Genomic DNA, 23,499 nt, shown 5'->3' on the forward strand with positions numbered 1-23,499 from the left:
GGTGACAAATACCTGATTTTGTGTCAAATCTTGGTCTAAAGAGTGCAATCAAATTTTTATGTTATTTTTCCAAGTATGGTTGCCCTGCTGTTATCAGAACTGAGTGCAAACACTCCAGAATACATCTTCTCCTGCCACTAATATTCTACTGACACATGACATCCCATAATAAGCACGCGGGAGTCATGGGATACTCTGTTGTCTGCGGGTTGTCAGTTTGGTTGGAGCACTGAGTAAAATAACTGGAGGAATGTAATCTCAATCTAAATGCACAGAACAGGATATGCAGCTCATGAGAAACCAAGTGCAAACTGAGGACCGTGTGTATTGGGAATAGAGAAATCTGATTTGTCTGCCCTATTGGATATGAGTAAAAAACAGGGCCTATCATTCACAGCTTTGTGCTCTCATTGGTTTAGCAGCTCCCTGACACATGCCAATTACTACGACAAGAAACACACCCGATATCAAACAAATCCACAATGTCGCGTTACATTTAAACAAAATGAATATTTTTCTAATTGACTCCATCTGTTCAGCTGTCAGATCAGTTGAGGAAATACAGAAGATCCCAAATGAATGACAGCCATTCTCATTCTTATTGGTCCCTATATTTCAAATTCATTAGCAGAGTAATTTTGCTGTCTAATATGATTAGTTTAACTGAGTAAAGACAGAGCAAAATTGCCTTTTTTTTCCTTTTCAGGTAGTCCAATAGGAAATGCCTATTTTGTGAATTCCTGGTGGACTTTGGCTAGAAAGGTCATCCTAGCCTCCGTTAAACTCAATGACACAATTAGAATGCGATTTCACCAGAATGTTTACAATATGATTGTTTCCTTATGTCAGAATAACAAGAAATGTTAATAGTCATAAAACAGGCCTACAGGCTTGCGCACCATCTGGTCAGATCTAATCGCAAATATCTACGGGCCTTTTTCGGTGTTTTACATCACGCCAGGGTCCAGGGACGGTGGGCTCAAAGCTGACAATCGAATCCGGACTGCCGTGGCGTAATCTGGAGCCGTACCCCGGAACCTGGAGCCGTACCCCGAAAGCTGCCAGATTCATTACCGGCTCGGAGCGAGCAAAGCGGCCACGGGAGAGCAGCGGAGCGCGAGCGCTCGAAACGATCATTATCCACCGCCGCCGCCGCCGCCTCGCCCGCCAACTTCCCAGCCGCAGAGAAAACTCGCGCCGGAAGGGGGGGGGTGTGCCCTGGGGGACCCCGCGCCGAATCATTCGCACCGCGCGTTTACACACTCGCCTTTCCCACCGCAATTACACATCGCGTTTCACGCAGTTACACACACTATTCCCCCGCAGTTTCACACTCACTATTCCACCACGTCACCTCGCCGTTCCATGTGCGTTTACCATTCACTTTCCACTGCACGTTACACACTCGCTTCCACCACAGTTACATCCTATTCCACGCATTTACACATCCCTTCCCACCACGTTTCCACTCACTTTCCCACACATTACACACTCCTATCCACCGCGTTTACACACTCGCCTTTCCCACCGCACATTTACACACTCGCCGTTTCCACCGCACGTTTACACACTCACTATTCCCACCGCACGTTTACACACTCGCCGTTCCCACTGTGCGTTTACACATTCACTATTCCCACTGCACGTTTACACACTCACTATTCCCACCACACGTTTACACACTCGACATTCGCACCGCGCGTTTACACACTCGCCTTTCCCACCGCACATTTACACACTCACTATTCCCACCACATGTTTACACACTCGCTTCCGTCTTAAATCAACGGGGTGCCACAATAAATGAATAAAAGAATAAACCGCGAATTAAAAGTTATCTTCCGTGTGCGATATGAACAAAGGGAGGGGGTCTGAATGCAGGTCGATGGAGATGTAAGATGGCTGATTTTCACCTGATCGCATCCTGACATTCAACTAGAGGCGGCTGCTTTGCAGTTTCATTATGTCCCTTCTTCCTCTCTCCAGGGAGATAGAATCTGCCAGGTGGGCCAGGTAATTGATAGTGTAATGGTCCAGAAAGAGCAGGAGCCCTGGCCATTACGAGCTCCAGTACAGCAAGATATAGACGTCTTATAGGCCCATTTATGTCCGCAGAGTTCGGAAAACAAGAATGCAGGATTTTAAACCCAGCCACAGAAGTATTTCTCAATTAATCGAAGGAAGGAAATGATACGTTTGTACGGCGGCCATTTTGGGACATTAAACATAAGCCAAATCAGCTTAGCCCCTCGTCTGTTATATCCTGACCCGAAACTCAGCCATCCGAAACATTCTCATACCACAGTGGAAAAAGCATCACTTCACGAGGTGTCTGCCAATTCCACGGCAACCTAAACACTGTCATCCAAATACCGCTGATATTGAGCTTAGGGTCCACAGCACCACAGGCCAAGTCATTTATTTATTTTTTACTTTTTCCAGGAAACTCTATTTTATTTTGTTTTATTTTTTCAAAATATAACTCCAGGTAGTACAGTGTCCTTTTACTCTTTTTGAAACTGATCAGACATTTTCTCAAATGCTCCACGCTGTAGATTGAAGTGTATATATTCCCAGAGACACAATTATCAGGCACATGCAGCTAGACTAGGAAACTAGACAGCTACTGTATCTACTTAATACAATAAATTCAGTCCAATAAAATAAAGAAATTGGCATACTTACCTCACTATCTTCAGTACAAGCCTGAAAAGATTATCATATACAATGTCTGGTACTTTAATAATGTTTTCTTTGTTTGGCTAAGTCCAAAAATAAATGTTTGATTGACATGTGCAAGGCATTATTGTAGCCAGCTTGAACAGGCTGTTTCATTGGTAGATCATGTTGAATATGACTAATTGTGTAATGAGTGTGGTATAATTACGGCGCAGTTCATATCAACAGGCCTTACATCCAAATGTGTTCAGGGTCTACACAGTCAAAGAAGTGTGAATAACGAACCTCAGAGACTAAACGAGTCTAATATATATCAAGCATTCTCTATCATGGCAAACTGTACTCTGACATAGTTCATTTAACATTGGAGATTTTTATTCCCAGGTGAATTAAGGTCTGGCACTTCACTTGGATTACTTCAAACTTAGTCTGGGGGTGTAACCTGGAAACTATTACAATGCACAGGCGATTCACTGTTAACAATAACACCTGGGGATGGTACTTATGTCATATTTAAACACTAAACATGTTTTCAAACATACTGGAAATAATTTGGAGTAATAATAGAGCTCACACACTGGCAAAATGTCAGGGAAACCCAGTTCTGAATTTCAATTTGCCTGCAGATTATTTATTTATTTGTTATCAGCTAATTTATTTATCTACCTATTTATTGTTTCAAATCTGCATGTTCTCTGGAGAATCGGTGACATTTTGTCAGCAAATATCTGTCTGACAAAATGGAACACGCGGCAAAGTTTTTGAACAGCCTTTGATTCATCACGGACTAATTACATATTGCATAAGGTCCACATGTCGGATAATGGCCTACGCTTTTCTTTCTCCCATAATTGACCAAGGATATGTGAAAACATTAAAACTGTAAGTAAACCTGTGTCAGTCTTGATGGAACTGTCTGCTGACTGCAAATGATAATAAATGGTAGCATCACAACACGGTGATTTGATTTTGAGCTCTGCTATTAAGAGCCAGAAATGACTGTAAATCAGTAAGTGGAAAATTATTCAATAACGCAGACACTTCCCTGAAATTGAGGCTTCTCATATGTCAGAGCTCGGCTCCTTAATAATCATTATTCTTATAACCACTTGGCAGAATAAGGAATTAGGGTGAATCGGGTCATTAGTTAACTATAAACCTTATTATAACAAATGCACATCCGTTGTTATCCATTGTTAAGGACGAGGACACACACACACACACACTTTAATAGAAAGTAATGCACATAGCACCTTATGGATCACAATAAAATCACCATTGCTATTTGCCCTTATGTTATTGGAAGTCAGCCAATCTAGTTCCACCATAAATGTAAATTTAGTCTATCTAAACTAGGCCATCCAACTGGAGGCAAGGAAAAAAAACTTTGCTCAAATAACTCCAGAAACCTTGCATTACGATAAATAAATTTTGTATGTGATGAGACCACTTTCATGTATTTTTTGGGCTAGCAATCTTATATGGCTACAGAGCAGTCAGCTCTGGCGATTTTTCTGAACTGTTACAGCGACAGGTGCTAAGGTCAGTTAGGCTTAAAATATATACTGTAGGGTAATGAGCATGTTGGTTTTGACAATCAGTCTGTTATATACTAATCATGTAATTATATATCCCTGTGCAATATGTATTTTTATAATTTCATAAGTCACATCAGGACATTAATCCTCTCTTCTGAAAGCAGAGTAGTTCCTGTTTATTGTAAGATGAAAATATGCACACTTACAAAAGTACTCGGGTGGGCGTTATTTTATTTCGGCTCTGTTGCACTGGACACGGGTGTACTGATGCAGAGAATGCGTCTCTGCCAACTAGAACCGGTCTCTGAATGCTTTATCTGAGGCTAACTGGCCAATCCCATCAATCAAGGTACGGTAAACTGAATTATTTTTTTATGATACACACAATGGAGAAAATCTCCACAGTTAAAAAAATAAAAAAACACACAGACAAAGTGATCATGGTACAAGATTCTTTGTTGCGTTGTTACAGCCAAAGATTGCGGAAATACGCACATGCACACCTCACTCTATTAACATGTTTTAAAGTGCATTAAAGATAACCTGACTAGGTTTGAAAGATGCTGAAAATAAAACTAAATTACGCATTAAAATTTATTTTATTTTATTGTTTAAAAAATTTATTTTTTAAGCAATTAACCTCATCAGTAGCACGAGCCCCCTTGTCCACCTGTGTGCGCGTTCTAGGTGTGTGGGCTTTAATAGCTCACACATGGTGATACACATTTTCAGATAACAATGTACCTACACTGTCATAGTATTGACCAAGTCACGTAGCCCAATATTCCCAGTCGATTTGGGGGCTGTAACGTGTTGTGATAATAAAAAATGGCTTCGTTTAGTTCAGTTCGCTTCCCGGCTGAATACCTGACAGGTCGCGTTTTAATGTGGAATTTCCAGCATATCTGCCTACTTTGAAAATATCAATGAGTTGATTGCGCACACGTCCTTAGGCTACCCTGTGGATACTCTGAAGGTTTACACTCGTCCGATGTTTCACGTTTTTTTTCTTTTTTTTTTTACCGAGAAAGAGCGGATGCTTTAGCATAGTCGCGGTGCACATCGTTCGCATTAGGCTGTCTAGAATTCGGACTTAATTATGACTAGGCTACATTTCGGAAGGTCGAGAAAGTGGTGAACTGTGAAAAATATTTTCTATTTTAAAATGAATGTGAGTGGGTTCGAGGGCGAGGAGGAGCTCAATAGCAGGGTGGAGAAACGCTTGGAAAGGGAGGGTGATATCGCCGCCTTATCAACAACACATCACTGACTGTGAACAACGCCGGGTCCCCTGACTCTGCGTGAGACTATTTGAGGATGTATTCGAGGAAGGCGACTCCTCTGCTTTTTGGGTTTCTCGCCTGAAATCGTTTTCTTTTCGGGATTTTGGAACGCAGGGAAGTCAAGAGTATTCGTGGATGCTTAATTTCAGTGACGTTAAAAGGCTTTCCCCCCCCAAAAAAAAAAACCATGTCAAAGTGAATATGGCAGGCATTCAGGTTACTCTGATGCAATTGATGAAGCACGTTTGAGGTGAGTCTGATATTAATGACTAATAATAAAGGTTTAAGAATAACTTAAACATAACTTAAATGTGAGTAAACTTTAAACTCTGACAGATTCCAGTTGCGCATTATCAATACTAACTCATTATGATTGTTTAACCCCATGCCATATTAAATGCAGCGAAGGTTTCTGCAGAATGGCATCGAGAAAGGAGATTAATTGTTATGTGTTTAATTTACAAGCAAGTCGTTTAGATTGTCTATTTGAATATTTTGTTATTTTTGATAATGCGATCCAGGTTAGGTTTCAGAATTGAAGGAGCGAAGATAGCGTGCGCTGTAGTGCTGTTCCGATAGCTAATGTGTGAGTGACGCTTTAAAATAAACATCAACAGCTTGTCATTTATATGATAGGCTAGTACGCAAGTGTCTTTCTGGTTATTACCTACCCATGCTTACAACTGTACATGTTCTTTCCTCGTTCTTCATGTGTGCTGTTACGCAAAATGCAAAATACTGCTCAGAAAATGTTGTCACGTATTACGTGGCTTTTCATAATACAAATCTCACGCACGAAAAAGTTACTTGAAAATTACAGTCGTATTGAAAAAACCTAACCTCTTTTTTATTGGTACACCGGTTGTTCTGATCGAGGTATGTAGTGACAAACGATCCCATTATCCCATTATAACTATGAAATGCAATCAACTCCCTTAGAGCATATACGACAGCTGCATGTACAACAGCGTGCATTCCTGAGTGATGGCACGTACCAATGTCTTATTCCACTTCGTTTTGGTGATTGCCCCTCCAGACCAGCTTCTGCTGGAGGATGCAGGATGATTCCCGTTCCAAGACTGAAGGGTCTGTTACAGCCTTGGGTCGTCGGGGGAGAGGCTCCCGCCTGGGTCGCCAGAATCCCGCCCACTTCGGGGCTTTACGTGCTGGGTGCCACGCCCCCTCCGGTGCTTATCTCCTCCTACGCGCCCCCGGTCCTGCTCGCTGCGTCTGGATGGCAGCTCACCTGTGAACCGTTTCTGCCTTTGATGCCAGTGCCGTTCAAACCAGAACCAGCTGTCCATCAGGTATGAAACAGCTCTATGGATCTTTCAAAAACAAGCATGCAGGTCCTGCAGAATATTTTGTTGCTTTCAGCATGGATCAGTCATGGCTGACTGGGAAAATGGTGTTTTCTTCGTTACAGCTTGTCAACATAAGCAGCTTTAGAATGTTTGATGTGATTGACAGGCGCTCATTAAAAGAGATGTGTGGAAGTATGTGTTGGTGGTTTACTCTTGTTGTAGTGACACACTCCTGAGGCAGCCTAACTGCTAACTGTGAGTTCATGTTTAGCGCTGTTGTTAGTTCAGCCACCTCTCCCCCTCGGGACCCGACTTCCAGCCTTGCCAGATCCCTGCCGTCGCAATATTGTCACAAGCAGTGCAAAAGCCTGTCTCCCAATTTCTGCCAGGAAGCGACCCCTCCTCCACTAGCCAATACCGGTTATTATTTAAAATTGTACATTTACTCTGTAGTTAACTTCACTGACTGCTTGGTTCTGGCCACAAGCAAATACATTACATTACATTACATTACAGGCATTTAGCAGACGCTCTTATCCAGAGCGACTTACACAACTTTTTACATAGCATTTTACATTGTATCCATTTATACAGCTGGATATATACTGAAGCAATGCAGGTTAGGTACCTTGCTCAAGGGTACAACGGCAGTGTCCTTACCCGGGAATCGAACCTGCGACCTTTCGGTTACAAGCCCAGTTCCTTACCCACTGTGCTACACTCCGTCCTGAAATGGGCAAATGGGCTACCCCTTTGAGCTGGGTTCTGCTCAAGGTTCTGTTGTGGGCTGGGTTCTGCTCAATGTTCTACTATGAGCTGGGTTCTGCTCAAGGTTCTACTGTGGGCTGGGTTCTGCTCAATGTTCTACTGTGGTCTAGGTGCAGCTCGAGGTTCTGTTTTGAGCTGGGTTCTGCTCAATGTTCTGCTGTGGTCTAGGTGCAGCTCAAGGTTCTGTTTTGAGCTGGGTTCTGCTCAATGTTCTACTGTGGTCTAGGTGCAGCTCAAGGTTCTGTTTTGAGCTGGGTTCTGCTCAATGTTCTGCTGTGGTCTAGGTGCAGCTCAAGGTTCTGTTTTGAGCTGGGTTCTGCTCAATGTTCTGCTGTGGTCTAGGTGCAGCTCAAGGTTTTATTTTGAGCTGGGTTCTGCTCAATGTTCTGCTGTGGTCTAGGTGCAGCTCAAGGTTCTGTTTTGAGCTGGGTTCTGCTCAAGGTTCTACTCTGAGCTGGGTTCTGCTCAAGGCTTTGTTGTGAGCAGGGTTCTGCTGAATGTTTCTCCCCACATTTAAGTATTTTTTACTTGCCACTGTTTCCCTAGTTTGACACCGAGGGGGCTATGTAAAGCCGCTTTGTGACAGTCTGTGTTGTAAAAAGTGCTATATGAATAAAATTTCATTGAAACTGAATTTATAAGTCTTTTATGAGTACAGGGTCTGAGGAAGGTGTGACAATGCAGTGGCCAATTATAACTCCTGCCACATGACTTTAAAATGAGTGGCAGCTCTACTGCCATGGTGCACTTTAATTCTCTTCACCCAGGATTATACTGTAATTTATCACCCGACCTGTCCAAACAGCAGAAAAGCACTGCCTTTCTAAGCATTTGTTCTGTAATTGGTAACATGCCACTCAAGCCTGCTTATTGTACCGGGAAGTCCAAGAACAGCCAGCTTCTAGTGTTCTAGTGCAGCTTCAGCTGCGTCTGCAGTGGCCAGGCGTTGTCCGCTAGCTTACGCCAGTTCTGATGCCGGTCCCCCTTAACGCCTGTATTGAGGTCAGGTTTTGCTGGCATGGAGTCATGGAGAGAGGAGAGAAGTCATTGGTTTTATTCTGAATTTGCATTGCAGCTCACCTGAGCATTGATAGAACAGACCCTCTTACAGTTTACATAAACAGCAGTATGTAGTAATGGGCAGGGCTTGAAGTGGAAAAAATAAGTGTCGGCTCTCTGAGGGTAACCTAGAAGCCCTGGTACAGGGTACCGGTCTGTTCTGGGCCAGTTCAAACACCGGTACGACCACAAACTACAACAGTCTGTTACTGGGGAGAGAATATGGTTGGACAGGGGCTGAAAAGAGTCCTGGGAGCTTAAAATAAGTGCAGTAGTACGCGAGTATGCAAGTAAAAGCCGTGGTACTCCAAAGAGGATAACGTAGAAGTGTTCGGTATGGCGTACCAGTGAGTACTAGTCCACCTCCAGCACTGGTAATGCGTCATGCAGCTGTTGAGACAACAGCGGCAATACAACATAATCATACGGTAACAGCATAATAATAGCAGGATCTAGAATGAGCCCTTCTTACCTTTAAGCTGGTGATTATTTTCTGACTGCTTTTATCAGTCAAGCAATGTACAGTATTAACTGAATAATAAATACCAATAGGTATAGCAACTTTTGTGTGTGATTTTTCTTTATATCATAAAAAGTTTATTAAATTGTGTTGAATATTCTGGTTATCTGAGTTAATGGATGAATGTAATCGACACGTCATTCTCCATGCCAGAATTCCTGCAGCTTCGATTAATTAAAAATTAATTTGAATTGATGTTGTTGCATTGCTTTAAGCTAGTATGACACGCAGTTAAAATAAGCATGTAAGCTAAAAATGTAGCCTACACATTCAGTCGATTTATATTCAGTTCCATCCTCTAACATGACTTGAAGAAAGATAATGTTGCAGTGAGTGGCATCTTTGTGATACTTACTGATGGATTATTCAATGTTGGAATTCTTGCAAATCGAGCGACAGGAATGAGAACAGGATAAGGCTTGTGATTGGTTTAAAGGTGAGGGCACTGAAGGTCCAGTTGTAAATATTGTTCAATGGCAGCTAGGACACAAGGTAGTCCATACTTGCCTCATATGTGTTAAAAAGTATATTTGCTGTATTCAGGAGCTTTTCTGACAAAGACACGTGACCACATTGACCTGCTTATAAATGGCTCAGTTATGCAGGAATGGGCCATTGGTGAAGAGCAAAACAGGTTCAATAATAAATGAAAAATACAGATGACAAAATTTGTGGTAGATGCTCACTGGTTGCATTGCATAACGTTCTGTGTAGTCATGCTCTGAGAATTTACAGTTAAAATGTCTTTTGACATTGGTGCAAAAGCCCATTCCTGGGTCTTGGGTTGACTCCCAAATTCATTTGAAATTTGAAGCTTACACAAGAGTATTCGTTTATAGGCAGGCTCGACTTCTTATACAGCATTATTGTTGAGTAGCTAGACAGACCTTGCCAATATTTTTAAAAAAAATCAGTTTGATTCTTATTTTCCTGGTATTTCAGTTTTGGAGAGGCTGGTGGTGAGATTCTATATTTCTCCAACTTTAAACTCCCTGTGAAACATTTGACACTTATATTGTTTTGGATACTTTAGTCCAAAAACACTCCATAAATGAGCTCTTTTTTTCACCCTTAGTGCCCTAAATATACTACCTAAAGTTCCTCCTGTAGGATTTTCATTAAAGTTTTTGTACATCTTTTAGAGCTTTGAGTATGTGCCCAACAAATTGCATGGAAATGCTTGGTATTGCTAGCACACAAGAACAAGAAGACACATGAGAAAGAAACAAATGCATTCGTGTAAATATGACCTCCATTACAGTGTTTGACCTTTGTGATTTGTGCGTGCAATTTCTGTGCGTGGGCGGGATCATTACTGGCAATTTTATAATATCAAAGTATAATTATAATCCTAATTATGGCAGAACTTTTAGTGCCACAATTAGCATTCAGAATCTTTCACTCTGGACTTTTGTCTGCTTTTGTCAATTTGTGAAATGATAATTTGCAATGATGGATGGGAGGACAAGGATGATATTCTCTATAGAAATATGATAAAATATGCAAAATACATTTCTGTAAGACTGGCTGTACCATTCACCCTGGCCGAGAAGACCGAAGGATGATAATGATCTTGATCGTCTCATTTATAATTCCTTTTTTTTCTCGGTGATGATAATCAAGTAATGGATTAAATTCTCCGGGCCTCATTATGAAGATGGAAAAAAAAATATGGGGAAATTGGTTTGACTGATTCCGCTCTTTTGGACCCCTAAGAAACGCAGTTGAAATAGTGCTGAAATGGGTAATGAGAAATAATAGTCCCTGAAGTTTGAAGGCTTCTTCCTCTCTTGCCTCTTGCTTTGAGTGGGTTTGATAAGGAAGCGAACCCCTCTTTGTATGCAGTCCACTTCCCTAACCTGTAATTCAGGTTTAATCTAATATGTGGCCTGTATTCATTCAACATTGTACCTTTGGCTGAGATTCAATCAATATTTCCTCAGTAACTTTAACTGACAAGTACAAATAAAAGTATAATGATTGAAAATGAAGGACAAATGTTGACTGAATGCAGGTCTCTGTCTCTGTAGCCTCTTCGTAAAAATGACATAATAAAGTGACAGGCTGTTGACTTTAAAGTGAAAAGAAAAACCAGCCCAACAAGACCAGGATTGGGGACCCTTGTGTTTGGCAGTTCTATGGAGTAAGCAACACACTTGTTCCACCCACTACCTGGTACAGTTGAATTGAATTTACATTAATTACATGGCTATTTCTGATAATTTGAGTTATCTGAAATGATACTTTTTAAAAATGATTGCTTAACAGGTTAATTTTATTGTACTGATGTTATTTCTGAGTGACTGAATTACAGGCGAAAAACAAGAAGGCTGCAGATGTTTTGGGCTGTGGATTGATGCCATCTTGGTGGCAGAATTTTAATGCTCATAATGATCAAACATGTGTTAAACATGGCTGTGTACCCATCAGGATGTATTTATGCCAGCAGCCATACCACCACGCACTCTGCTCCTACTGACTGGCTGAAGCTAAGCAGGTGTGAGCTTGGTTTGTATGCATACTCAATCCTGGCCCTCAAATCCAAATCCAGGCCTGGTTTTCTTTTCTCCCAGGTAATTACCGTTACTGAACAATTAGCGCTGCTGCTCGGCCAGACTGTCTTTACACCCGACTCCCAGCTAAAGGGAGGGTGGAAAACCAGCACGTCTCTGCTCTCAGTGACTGGATTTGGACAGGCCACAACAGCAGTAGTATCGCAGACTGAATCCCAGGGCCAGAATCTGCTCTAAACGGTTTTCATAGGTATAGCCTAGCTGACAGGGGCTGAACGTAGCGAGAAGCGCTAACATCCTCACCAGGCGTATTCAGAGGCAGACGCTCGCAGTGTGCGGGTTAATCCACCCGGTTTATCCCTTTTCCGGGCACGTTTCTGCGAGCGTGACGGCAGCAGGGTCATACTTCACCAGCGGCTCATTCTAGCACACATTGGGGTCACCTCTGATCGTATCCCAAAGGTCTGTCAGCTCTGACTTTAGTCCCGTCACATCAGGCACAGTAAGGAATGCGCCTGTTAAATTATTAAGGGAAATATGAAATTTAATTTTATAGGCCAGATCCAAGCAGGAGGTTCCTGGAAAGGCATGGAGTCCCCATAGCCCTAGATGGTACGGTTGTAATCTTGTGCAGCTGCGCCCTCACAGATTGGAACGTAATTGCAATACGCTGTAAATTTACGGACTCGTATTGTATTTCGCCGCATCGGATTACATTGCAATATCCGGAATCCGCGATCATTTGTATGAGCCCCATATATTGAGAATAATTGCAGTATCTTGATAACATACTTTTATTGCGATATGTTTTCAACGTGTTGCATTTCCATTAGGGTAAACACCATTACTCAACACTGCCAACGCCCTCACAGAAGAGGAACAGGCTATTAGGAGACAGCGGCCTTCCTGCCTTTTCATTAAAGCAATGAAAGATTATCAATAAATCAATACATATTTATATTTGTATAGTCGCAATGATAATATCGCACAGCGCTCTCCCCATGAGTATGGAGACAAACCCAACGAGGGAAAATGTATTCCCCTTAACATGCAAGTAAATTGAACTCCAGGAACAACACTGGAAAAGCAAAAGAATCCCACGTACAGTAAAGATGCTTGAGCGTAAACGGACCGACCGTGTAAATGCTGTACCCGTAACTCAAGGAGAACATGCCTTCGGTCATCAGTTGTTGGTGTCAGGTGACACAGCACAGCCGCCCTGGGAAACAGAACCAAACGTTCGCTGCACCAGGAGCGTACAACAATCCCAACAGGACTGTGCAATAATGATGCGCAGTGGCACAAACACCTTTTAAGGGGCTGTGGGAAGAGCTCGGCTCATTAGAGAAGAGGTTACCGGATTGCGCTACATGTGCTAGCACCCTTAAAATAGCCACATTTTGTTTGTCAATGCCTTCTTTCCACAACGCCATCTGCGACCTTAAAGTAGGGCATTGCGGGTATGTCAAAGTGATATTGTGCTATCTGTCCAAAATGGGGAAAAAAAAGCAAAGGAAAGCGATCCACGTGGGCACCAGACTTTTTACATATGACCAGTCACACGTGCAGCAAAAGCTAGTGCCTCGACAACTCTGTGGTATTCTTACACGTGTCCATCACGAGAGGCGCGGCGATATGAATGTCTTGTTTCATGTGGGCACAGCGAACGCGTGAGTGACGGCTCGGCGGATACTTTGTGAAGTTTCATTTCATTTTAAATTCACACTTTTGCGATCTTCTGGGGATTGTACGTAATACTCTGCATCTGTCTGGCCTGGAAGAAGAGGAAAGACCCTCAGGACTCATTATAAATTCTGACCACGGTCAAAATCTTCAAACCAAGGTTTATTGAGGGTCGAAATGTAGCCGTGGATGGGGCACCAGACACGACCAGGGGGTTACCTGTTCAAATCCCAGGCACGGCAGTGCTCTGCTGATTTAATATGAGTTTCTTAACAATAATCTAGCTTCATAAGTGGACATCTTGTGGCGTTAGCCATGTAAGCAGCCTTCAGTAAGGGGGTTTTCTTACTGAGGGAGTAAGCAGGGTAATTAAGGTAAAGTAATTAACCAATTAATAAAACATACCATTCACTAGCTATTCATACTAAGCATGCACTTTTATATTAGCTTTGCTTATTGGTAAGTGTGGCATATTCTTATTGTTCAGTTTGTTCCACATGCAAAGTTAAAATGATCTTTTATAACAGTGATGGTTTGGGCTGCTATTGGACTCTCTGGATGAAGCATTTTGCATTGATGTTAAATCAGATTTTTGGAAAAGGTATGTGTTGCACAACCACATTTTCATCACAATGAATAATGCACATTACACACATAGTTTTAAATTTCAGTAATATTTCTCTTTTTTGTATTCATCACTTATTTGTAATTATTTTGGTTAACCAATACTATTGGTATTAATAAAAATGAATGAATAAAAATAAAACATTTCTTATAGTTGTTCTAGCTAACTCCAGAGTACTACAGAATCCCTGGCACCACCATAGGTACTTGCTCTAATACAGATCAGCCCAGATTGTGTGTCTAATCATTACAACACTCCCAAATACAGCATGACATTTAATCTAAAGAGAGCAAAGAGTGAGCTTAATCACAGTGGTTAAGGTATATTGACTTCTCAGATAATTCACTGTCTTTCAGAGAAAGGCCAAAGGGAATTGAGTACTGGAAACACATTGTTTAGGAGTGGACTTTTGCAATACAAAGCATTTTCAGTCTTGTGAAATGATGCCTATTGCTGACTTTTAGAAGAAAGAGGGATGGCTAATTGCTATTCTGGGTGCCTGACAGAGCTCAACTTATGTGTGTTGGTGCCTGACAGTAGACAAGAAACTATTCATAAAAAATGGAGCAAATATAACCAAAATGACTGCTGATAAGCACTATAATTAAGAAGTATTGATTTGAGGGATGCTTGGCACAGAAAAATAATGTTGTTATTACACTCACAAATTATGTACTATTTTTTCCTAACTGGACAGGTTGCCTACACTTAAGACAGCATGCTTGCTGTCTACTGAAGAAGCACTACAGAGTCTACTGACTGGAGACTGATTTATTTATTTTATTAGATCTGATGGTTAAAAACTGTGCATAATATCACTGAGATAGACCGTAGGTTCAATTGCCTCTACTAATATGTTTACTTTGAGCTCATAGTAACCAAATTGAATGAGATCAGGTGGTAACCTGTACGTAATGCTGATTCTGAATGAAGCAAGCCTATTCAAGGTGCTGCCGTGTGTACCTCACTGAGCGCCTGGTTTAAACAACGTTTGCTCTCGCAATGGGAATTTTTACCCAAGTGCTTTTTTCAAACTGCCATGATATAATTATTGAAGCGTTAATGAAGGGCAAAAAAGCAGCAACCTTTGTAGCGAAACAAAGCGTCATTATTGCCAATCGAGGAGCGCACTCAGACTAAAGAGCCCTCCGTCCCCTCGCAGCGCCGGCGCATGCTAAGCGTGTGAAAGCCTCCCGCAGCTGCGGCTCGCGGCCAGAACGCATTGTGCGTGCGCAAGTGGCGCGATCCCATATGACGGCTCGCATTCGCGTTCAACGGCGTGCCATTTCTCTAACACTCCGATAATAAAGCGTTTTGTTTTCACTGCAAAGGTCATTCCCCCGCTGGTTTTTGAAATTGGACAGAGCCCAGTTGAGAGCCTTCATATTGAATGGACTGCACTTGCCAGATACTGCGCTTATGAGTACATTTAATTGTGAGCCGAATATGGCTAAATGTGGACCCAATTCATGCCCAAGTCTGATATGAAACCGGTTCTTGTAAAAAATAAAATAAAAAATTATAAAAACAATCCAATGGAAATGGTGAAGTAAGCCAGCATGAATCTGCTTCCATATTGCCAAGGTCATGTGGAATGAGGATGTGCCTGTGTGGAGCTATAACCAGCATATTTTCTATGATACATTTAAGTCAGATACATATTCTCCAGGATAAGGAAATAATAACAGTGTAAATCATGTGATAAGTGGTTTCCTGTAAGGGAGAGTGACATTAGCCTTTTGCCAAAGAACACAGATATATCAGTTTGCTGTGCAAACACAATGTTTGTTCAACTTGAAAAATATAATAAATAATCCCGCATATATAAAATTTTATTGATGTGTGCTATACATATATAGATATTTATACAGTGAACTCCGATATATACAACGGACTCATACATACATACACATGGTAAATGGACTGCATTTATATAGCGCTTTTATCCAAAGCGCTTTACAATTGATGCCTCTCATTCGCCAGAGCAGTTAGGGGTTAGGGGTTAGGTGTCTTGCTCAAGGACACTTCAACACGCCCAGGGCGGGGTTCGAACCGGCAACCCTCCGACTGCCAGACAATCGGTCTTACCTCCTGAGCTATGTCACACACACACACACACACACACACACATATATATTCCACCCTTTGCTGCTATAACAAACTACACTAATCTGGGAAGGCTTTATATTAGATGTTGGGACTTGCTTCCAATTAGCCAGAAGAGCATTAGTGAGGCTGGGCACTGATTGGCTTACAGTTGACTTTCTAATTGATCCAAAAGGTGTTGGATAGGGTTGAGGTCAGGGCTCTGTGCAGGCCAATCAAGTTCTTCCACACCAATCTCGATAAAACCATTTCTGTGTGGAACTCGCTGTGTGCCCAGATGAAGTGTCATGTTGAAACAGGAAAGTGCCTTCTCCAAACTGTTGCCATAAAGTTGGAAGCACAAAATTGTCTAGAATGTCATTGTATGCCGTAGCATTAAAATTTATCTTCAGAGGGTGGTGTAGTTGCACATGACAATGCAGGGAGGTAGTGCTTATTAAATGGATGACTTACTGTATGCAACAATGGTGGCACTTAGAAACTCTATATGTGCCATAGTTGTCGTGTGTCATGTACTAATAAAGCTCGAACACAACGTTTCCTGTTTCCCCTCATAGTTTAACTGTAGGAGCGCTGAATGTTTGAGTTGACATTCAGTGATCCTGCAACTACTCTCAGGACTCTGGTGTCCTGGCCACTAGGGGGCTCGTGCCAAGGGGTTAAAGCAGAATAAGAGAGTTTCTGATCTGTCAGACAGGTGTTTGGGGTTTTTTATTCATTATGGTGAGAATTATTCGATCATCAACTGTAGAGGTCTTCTTTGGCTTAGAAGGTCCTTCGTGATTATTAATGATGTTCCGAACTTTTGGTAAGCCTAAAGTTTGGCCTATTTATTAGTTATATTTTTCTTTGTATTTCTCCTTGACTTTCATTGGCACAACTCTAGTCCTTTTGTTGACAAATGCCAATAGCAGACTCCAAGGGCAATCAAAAACTGATAATCAAGACCAGGTACTGAAAGCTCTCATAACTGCACAAAGGAAGTAATTTAACGCACCTGACTAATCATACACTTCTATGAAGCAGACCTGGGTCAAATACCTATTTGTTTTGGATTCAAATACTTTTCTGTGCTCTATTCATCTTGCCTGGGGTAATTGAGCCTGCCAATATGATCAGAAGGTGGGGTTTGTACTTTTTGAGAGTATTTCATTGGTTCCATTACACCAGACAAGATCAGTAAAGCACAGAAAAATCATTTGAATCCAATTAGGTATTTGACCCAGGTCTGCTGTGAAGCCATTTGTCCCAAACATTCCAATTGTGTGGTTTCTTTAGCAATGTGTAGCAGCATAAGATTAGATTGATTAGTATAAGTTCATTACTCGTATTACACTTGATTTGTATTTGTGCATAGGCTAGCGAAATCTAACTCAGCTAAAGGAGGGTTTAAGTGAAAATTTGGGACTGGAACCAGGACTCTTAGTGGTTAGCTCTCGGATGCAATGTGCTGCTTGTGATTGAGTGACTTTGCATGAGGTAGAGCTGAAGCATTGATTTTGCTTCCACCGAGGGTCTTATTCATTGATCCACAATCTTGTTTAGAAACATCCAGGACAGTTTAAAGTAACTGTATTCCTCTTAAACATCACTAACCCATTTTATTTATGTCCATACTTAACTATTAACTGGCTATCATCCAATATTAGTTGACTTCAGTCACTTCCCCACTATTCAATATGCCTATTGGTTAGCTGTTAATGCACACATCTGTACTTCTTAATCACTTCTCATTGATGTCATTCCTTGATTTTTCAGTGGGAGTTGCACGCTCAAGCCCCTGACAGAAGCATCCAATCAGCAGCAGGCCTGGATTTGGTCCCTGTGTTCCCGCGTGCTTATGGCTCAGTGCTGCCCCCTGCTGTTGGGAAGCGTTGGGTCGAGAAGAGGATCCCAGCCTACCAGGTAAAGGATAGTGACTGTATGTAAATGGGAGACCAGACGCCGCTATTTTCAATGAGTGAGATGAGCGGTCAATCGTATCACTCCCTGATCGGCCTCTAGTGCAGTGGACACTGGGAACACACAAGATTGCGCAGGCGCCAAGTCTCTGATTTGTGATGCACAAAGATGTACACCCTTGTTGGAGATGCGCTGCAGAATTAGTTACATTGCAGCATCAAGGTTAGAATGCAAAATCATCACAAATCATCCTAGAAATTTTGAAATTATTCCTCATATTCTCAAAATAGCTCGCTATAATATGTAGTGTGAATGATAGTTTCCCACTTTCCATATGGCAAACCTCCATCAAAGTTTTAGGATTTTTAGGCAGCTTCTTCTTCATACATTACAGCACACAGTCCTTCCAGGTTTCAGGTTTATGACGTCATTATTTGTGCTGAGAATCCCAATAATCATTACTTCCGCTGGCACGCGCTAAGAGAGAAATCCTGGCCTCCTGGTAAAGGAGGAGACTTCAAATATACTTCCTCTTTTGTAGTGCCATGGTGTCCTAATTAATCAGACATCAAGAGGAAACAAATATTACAATTTTTCACGATGCCATTCAGTTTCAGCAAAAGTATGACCGACTGTCAGCAATGCACTACATTTGACTTGAATTGGCAAAGTGTTGCATGAGATTTCAAAATATGAATATCATGTGCAGTTAACCAGTAGGGGTCACTGGTGAGGACTTTCCGCTCCATCCCTGCTGACTGAATCCCTGGGTGTGTTCCAACTGCTTATTTTTATAATTCCTTGCGTCCTTTCCTAGTATGGAAGGCCAAACAGGTCAAAAATATGCGTGAAATTGGCACAGGGAATCATGACTGCCAACATGAACTCATTCCATTTGCTTATTTTATCTTCTTGCTTATCTTGTTTCCTTGCTCCTAGCTTCTAGAAAGGAGGTGCGCTCAGCAGGATCGAGGAAATGCGTGATAGGCAAATGAACATCTTTCCTCTTTCCGAGCGTCAGGTTGAAGCCACGTCAATTACAGACATGGCAGACGGGGAGAGGTGGATCCACAGGTCAATCGCGTACTGAATACTTCATGCGTTGTGACATATACCTCCGCAAAGGATGCACTCATGTTTTCTCACTCAATTCTTCGGGAGCCTCCTAGCTCCTAGCTCCCTGGTCCTTGCAGGAGCGTTTAACGGGTTGGAATGCCCTTGAAGATCACGCACCTTGATCGATTTCAAGGTCAGCGAAGGACCTCGGAGACAAAGGACAAATAAAACAAGCAATTGGAATGCACCTGGGGGGCGACATAGCTCAGGAGGTAAGACCGATTGTCTGGCAGTCGGAGGGTTGCCGGTTCAAACCCCGCCCTGGGTGTGTCAAAGTGTCCTTGAGCAAGACACCTAACCCCTAAACTGCTCTGGTGAAAGAGAGGCATCAATTGTAAAGTGCTATATAAAAATGCAGTCCATTTACCTACGTTGACGTGTGATTCCAGATGTCAGTTACACTTATTTTTTGGCCTTTCATACTAGGAAAGGAGGTGGGGAAAGAAGCAAGGAAGTAGGTAAGAAAATGAGCAGTTGGAACACACCCGCTGTCTCCCTTGGCAACGCTAGTCCCAAAAATGTATCATCCGTGCGCTAGAACAGTGCTTTAACAGGCTGAGACATCCAGCACCCTCGTAACATCTAAATTTAACAAGTCTGTTGACTGTAGATGATATGCACCAAGTTTCACGAGTGAGAATCCACTTATGCAAATTGTAAGGCTGCACATTCTGACAAGGGGCACATGTGCACTTGTAGTTGTCTGCAGAATGAATTTTTAATGAATTTTAGAAAATTGGATTTTCAATCAACTGCTATAGTGTCACTACAAGGCATTCTGGGTCCCTGAGGGGGCGGAGCTACTGGCACGCACCTTGATTAGCGTGTTCCTGGGAGCTGTTGTGGGAAAGAAACATTCATACAACAGGGCGCCGTTTCCAAATTACAATGTAGTCATTTAGCAAACACTTTTAGTCAAGGTGATGTACAGAATTGAATTTTACAGGATTTCAGAAAATGTGGTCCTTATAAATATAGATCAGTTTTATTTCAGCCCTTTGGATTAAAAACAGAGGTGAGTAGATCTAAGAAATTCACTAACTATATTCATTTTCCTTTAATTAAGATAAGGATTTAAGATTCAAACATTTCTGAATATTACCATGACCATGTCACTGATTAATGCAATATTAATCACCACAGGTATACAATCTAATTAGAAGGTTACTACCAATCAGAGTCTATTTTCAGGAAAGTCATTGAGTACTTAAAACATGGCAGCAAATTGAATAAAGTAATACACATTTTAAATAGTAATGGACTGTACTCTCTAATCAGCCATTTTTGTTTAAAGGTGAGGTGCATAGCACACTCAATGCATTCTACTGATACAACATTTAAAAGATTCAAACATTTCCTTTTTCAGTGGAGTGGTTTTTCAATTGATGGTCTTATATGCCTAATTACAGTATATTCTGTACAGTAGCATTGCCACAGCTGCACCATTTTGAGGTAGGCTGTTGAGGAGTACTTTACTCAGGCCAGCAAATCTAATATAGTAACATGCACTTCAAATAGAAATGGACTGTGCTCTTATCTCTAACATTGCACAGGTGAGGTGCACATCTCTTAGGCAGTCAGTTACTACATTCAGAAAACATCTGCACTCAACAGTTTTAATTAAGATCTGGCTAAAAGATCCAGACATTTCTAATTACACCCTTCTTCAGTTTAACAAGTCTGATGGCAGTCTTATGTACTTTCCTCTATAGCATTGTCACAGGTGTACAAGTTAATTAGAGAGGAACTACCAATCAGAGCCTCCATTTTGAGGTAGGCTTTTAAGGGGTACTTAATTCAGGGCTGCAAATCTAAAAAAGTACCCTACGTTTTAACTGGAAACAGACTGTGCTTGTTATCAGCCATTTTGGTGTGTAAATCTAATGTATGAGCTGCATTTAGAAAAGCGCCACATTCAATGTTTTAGTCAAAATTAGTTCTAAAAGTAATAATACACTTAAGAAACTGTTTTACAGTTTGTTAAAGTGAATATTTGCACCAAAACTATTATGGACAGCCTATTGCAGTAGACTGCTAGAAAAACAGGGTAAAAACAGATAAAAAAATATAAGGACATGATAAAGCTTTCTGGAGAGAACAGAGATGTTCACTTGGTCGTTTGTCCCGTAGATTCAATCAACATGTGTCCTTAACTTTGACCAACCATTAAGAGCAATACTACTTTTCAATTATAATTGTTTGTGAAGAAAAAGTGTAAGGCTTGCCTTAACTTGTAAGTTGGGGACAGATGTTCACTGAATGCAGGCTAACATGTCAAACCCGGTCTCCAGTGCTCCATGTCTTTCCTCACGCTGGCATTAAACATGAAATTATACCTCCACAGCCATCCTCATGCTGCTCTGTCTAATTAGATCAGCAGTCGCTGTAGGTTGCTGGGTCCTATTTTAAAAAAGGCATCCACGATATGCTCTGCAGTGTGACATCAAATCTGCGGCATGGCAGCGCTGGCTCAGGCTAGCGTATAATTACCCAGCATCCCTCTGGGAGACGGAGAGACCCAGGCAGTGCATTTGTCTCATCTCTTTGGGGAGGAGGACTTCCTCTGGTTTAATGGGTGTCTAGAGTCTGCCAACGTTTTACTTTTTAGCCATTTAGCGAGCGCTCTCATCCAGGGGGTCTTACGCAGGTTGTCTTATTACATGCAATCCAGTCGTATAGCTGGACATTTACTCATACTTGCTGAAGGGTAGCCTACAATCGTAGCACCCCAGCTGGGAATCAAACCTACGAGCTCAGAATTACAACACTGCCCTCCCTCACTGGTATGCCCCAACTGTGGATAAAGTGCACTGCGCTAATGCAGTGACTAGGCAGCTAAGCCAGACTGCACAGTTCAAAGTAGCAATTGATACAAGGTGTGCATCTTAGACAGGCGTGAGATTGTCTTTGCTGTACCCCAAACTGCCAGTGAGAGACGAGTAGGGTATCCCAAACTGGTCGAGTGTTTCAAATTGACAAAAGGTGTTCGATAGAGTATCCAAAACTGACAGAAAGTACGCAATAGGGTATTCCAAACTGGCAGAAAGTATGGAATAGGGTATTCCAAACTGACAGAGAGTATACCGTAAGGTATGAAAGTTGCACACTTTTTCCAACGAAAATGGTGGTTTCATTGAAATATTATTTAATTTAATTGCATTGGTGATCTCACCCTGTCCAGTCCAGGGTCCTACAAGCCTTTTAGGAGTCCTGATCCCATTTAGTGTCCGTGGTGGCGAGCGGACAACGGTTTTCTGGGTACAGTCACAGCCATGATTCGTCTAATCTTTGAACCTTACAGACAGCACCTTCCAGAAAGGAGCGCACACGTATGTTGTTCTATTCATGGTTCACGGACTACCACAGAAGAAGAACGAATGGCTTTCTTCAGAACTTCTGACGCTGCGTTGATGTGTTGCAGGTTTACCTGAACGCGGCGCTCACCCTCGACTCGGCCTGGCCCTGTCCCGAGGAACCCGGAATGTTCCTGGGGCACGGCGGCAAGCCGCTCCTGATGACCAATCAAGTGGCGGTGAACGTATTCGGGCCGGCCCGGGCCTCCAGGAGAGTGCGCGCCCTCCCGCTGTCCTCTCAGCGTGTGGCAGGCCAGTATTAAAACCACGTTTCGTCCTCACGAGCCTGCTCCCTCAGTCAGAGCCGAAAGAAAAAGGGAGTCTCTTTTCGGCGAGTTCGCTGTTTGTTCTCCGCGGTCGGAGGGCGCTGGCGGCCATCCCGAAAGCTAACTTCAGAACCCGCAGAGAAATGTCGCCGCCCCCCACCGAGCCTTCCTTTAATCCCCAGCGTCAGGGCTATCAATTTGATGCCTGTGAGATAGGCAAGACGTATCTGGGCTTAATTTACAGATTCACACTGTGCTTCTTAAAAGGCTGAATTTAAGAAAAATTTAACAGTTCATTGCCCTCAGGTTTAAGGTTTCTGTTCCAGCGGATTATCACATGTAGCCGTACTGTCGTTGGCAATTACACAATAAATCACTTTATCGTCTAAATTTATTTCATGTGGAGAGATCAAATGAGTGCTGAATGAGATGCAATGTATTCTCTGTTGCCAAGACGACATTTAGTCAGTTTGAGTGTAAATTACAATTAAACCAGAAAAAGCAACTTTCAGTTCATATAGCACTTACAAAGTGTCAGGGATTTAATTAACAGCATTCTCACCTGGTCTGCTAATGGCGGTACACCTTTGTTGTTGACGTGCACGCAACTTTCTATGCACATTGCAAAAAACGAAGAAAAAAAAACACAATATTGTTTAATGGGCATTTATTAATATTACAACTTAAAAAGTTTTTCTCAATTATAAACAGGAGGGAGCTGCAGAAGAACAATACTTCAGCAGGAAGTCGGTTGTCGATACACAGCTCAGGCGATGTTTTAGGA

General features: G+C 42.0%; 1 protein-coding gene across 1 annotated transcript; it reads left to right on the plus strand.

The window, feature by feature from the left end:
* The first annotated feature begins 4,985 nt into the window (after positions 1 to 4,985).
* On the plus strand, positions 4,986 to 22,712 carry LOC135245188 (transcription elongation regulator 1-like protein). Its single transcript, XM_064318107.1, has 4 exons — positions 4,986 to 5,750; positions 6,537 to 6,807; positions 17,837 to 17,983; positions 22,518 to 22,712. The coding sequence occupies exons 2-4, from the start codon at positions 6,562 to 6,564 to the stop codon at positions 22,710 to 22,712; spliced, it is 588 nt and encodes a 195-aa protein (XP_064174177.1). The 5' UTR covers positions 4,986 to 5,750; positions 6,537 to 6,561.
* Positions 22,713 to 23,499: the final 787 nt, after the last annotated feature.

This window comes from Anguilla rostrata, chromosome 18 (genome assembly GCF_018555375.3).
Source record: "Anguilla rostrata isolate EN2019 chromosome 18, ASM1855537v3, whole genome shotgun sequence".
NCBI lineage: Eukaryota > Metazoa > Chordata > Actinopteri > Anguilliformes > Anguillidae > Anguilla > Anguilla rostrata.

What these genes read in the sequence shown, in the direction of transcription:
- LOC135245188 (XM_064318107.1), top strand. Translation starts at nt 6,562, where the DNA reads ATGATTCCCGTTCCAAGACTGAAGGGTCTGTTACAGCCTTGGGTCGTC. An exon ending in CAGAACCAGCTGTCCATCAG is followed by an intron (nt 6,808 to 17,836) that starts GTATGAAACAGC and finishes TTGATTTTTCAG; the next exon opens with TGGGAGTTGCACGCTCAAGC. An exon ending in AGAGGATCCCAGCCTACCAG is followed by an intron (nt 17,984 to 22,517) that starts GTAAAGGATAGT and finishes GATGTGTTGCAG; the next exon opens with GTTTACCTGAACGCGGCGCT.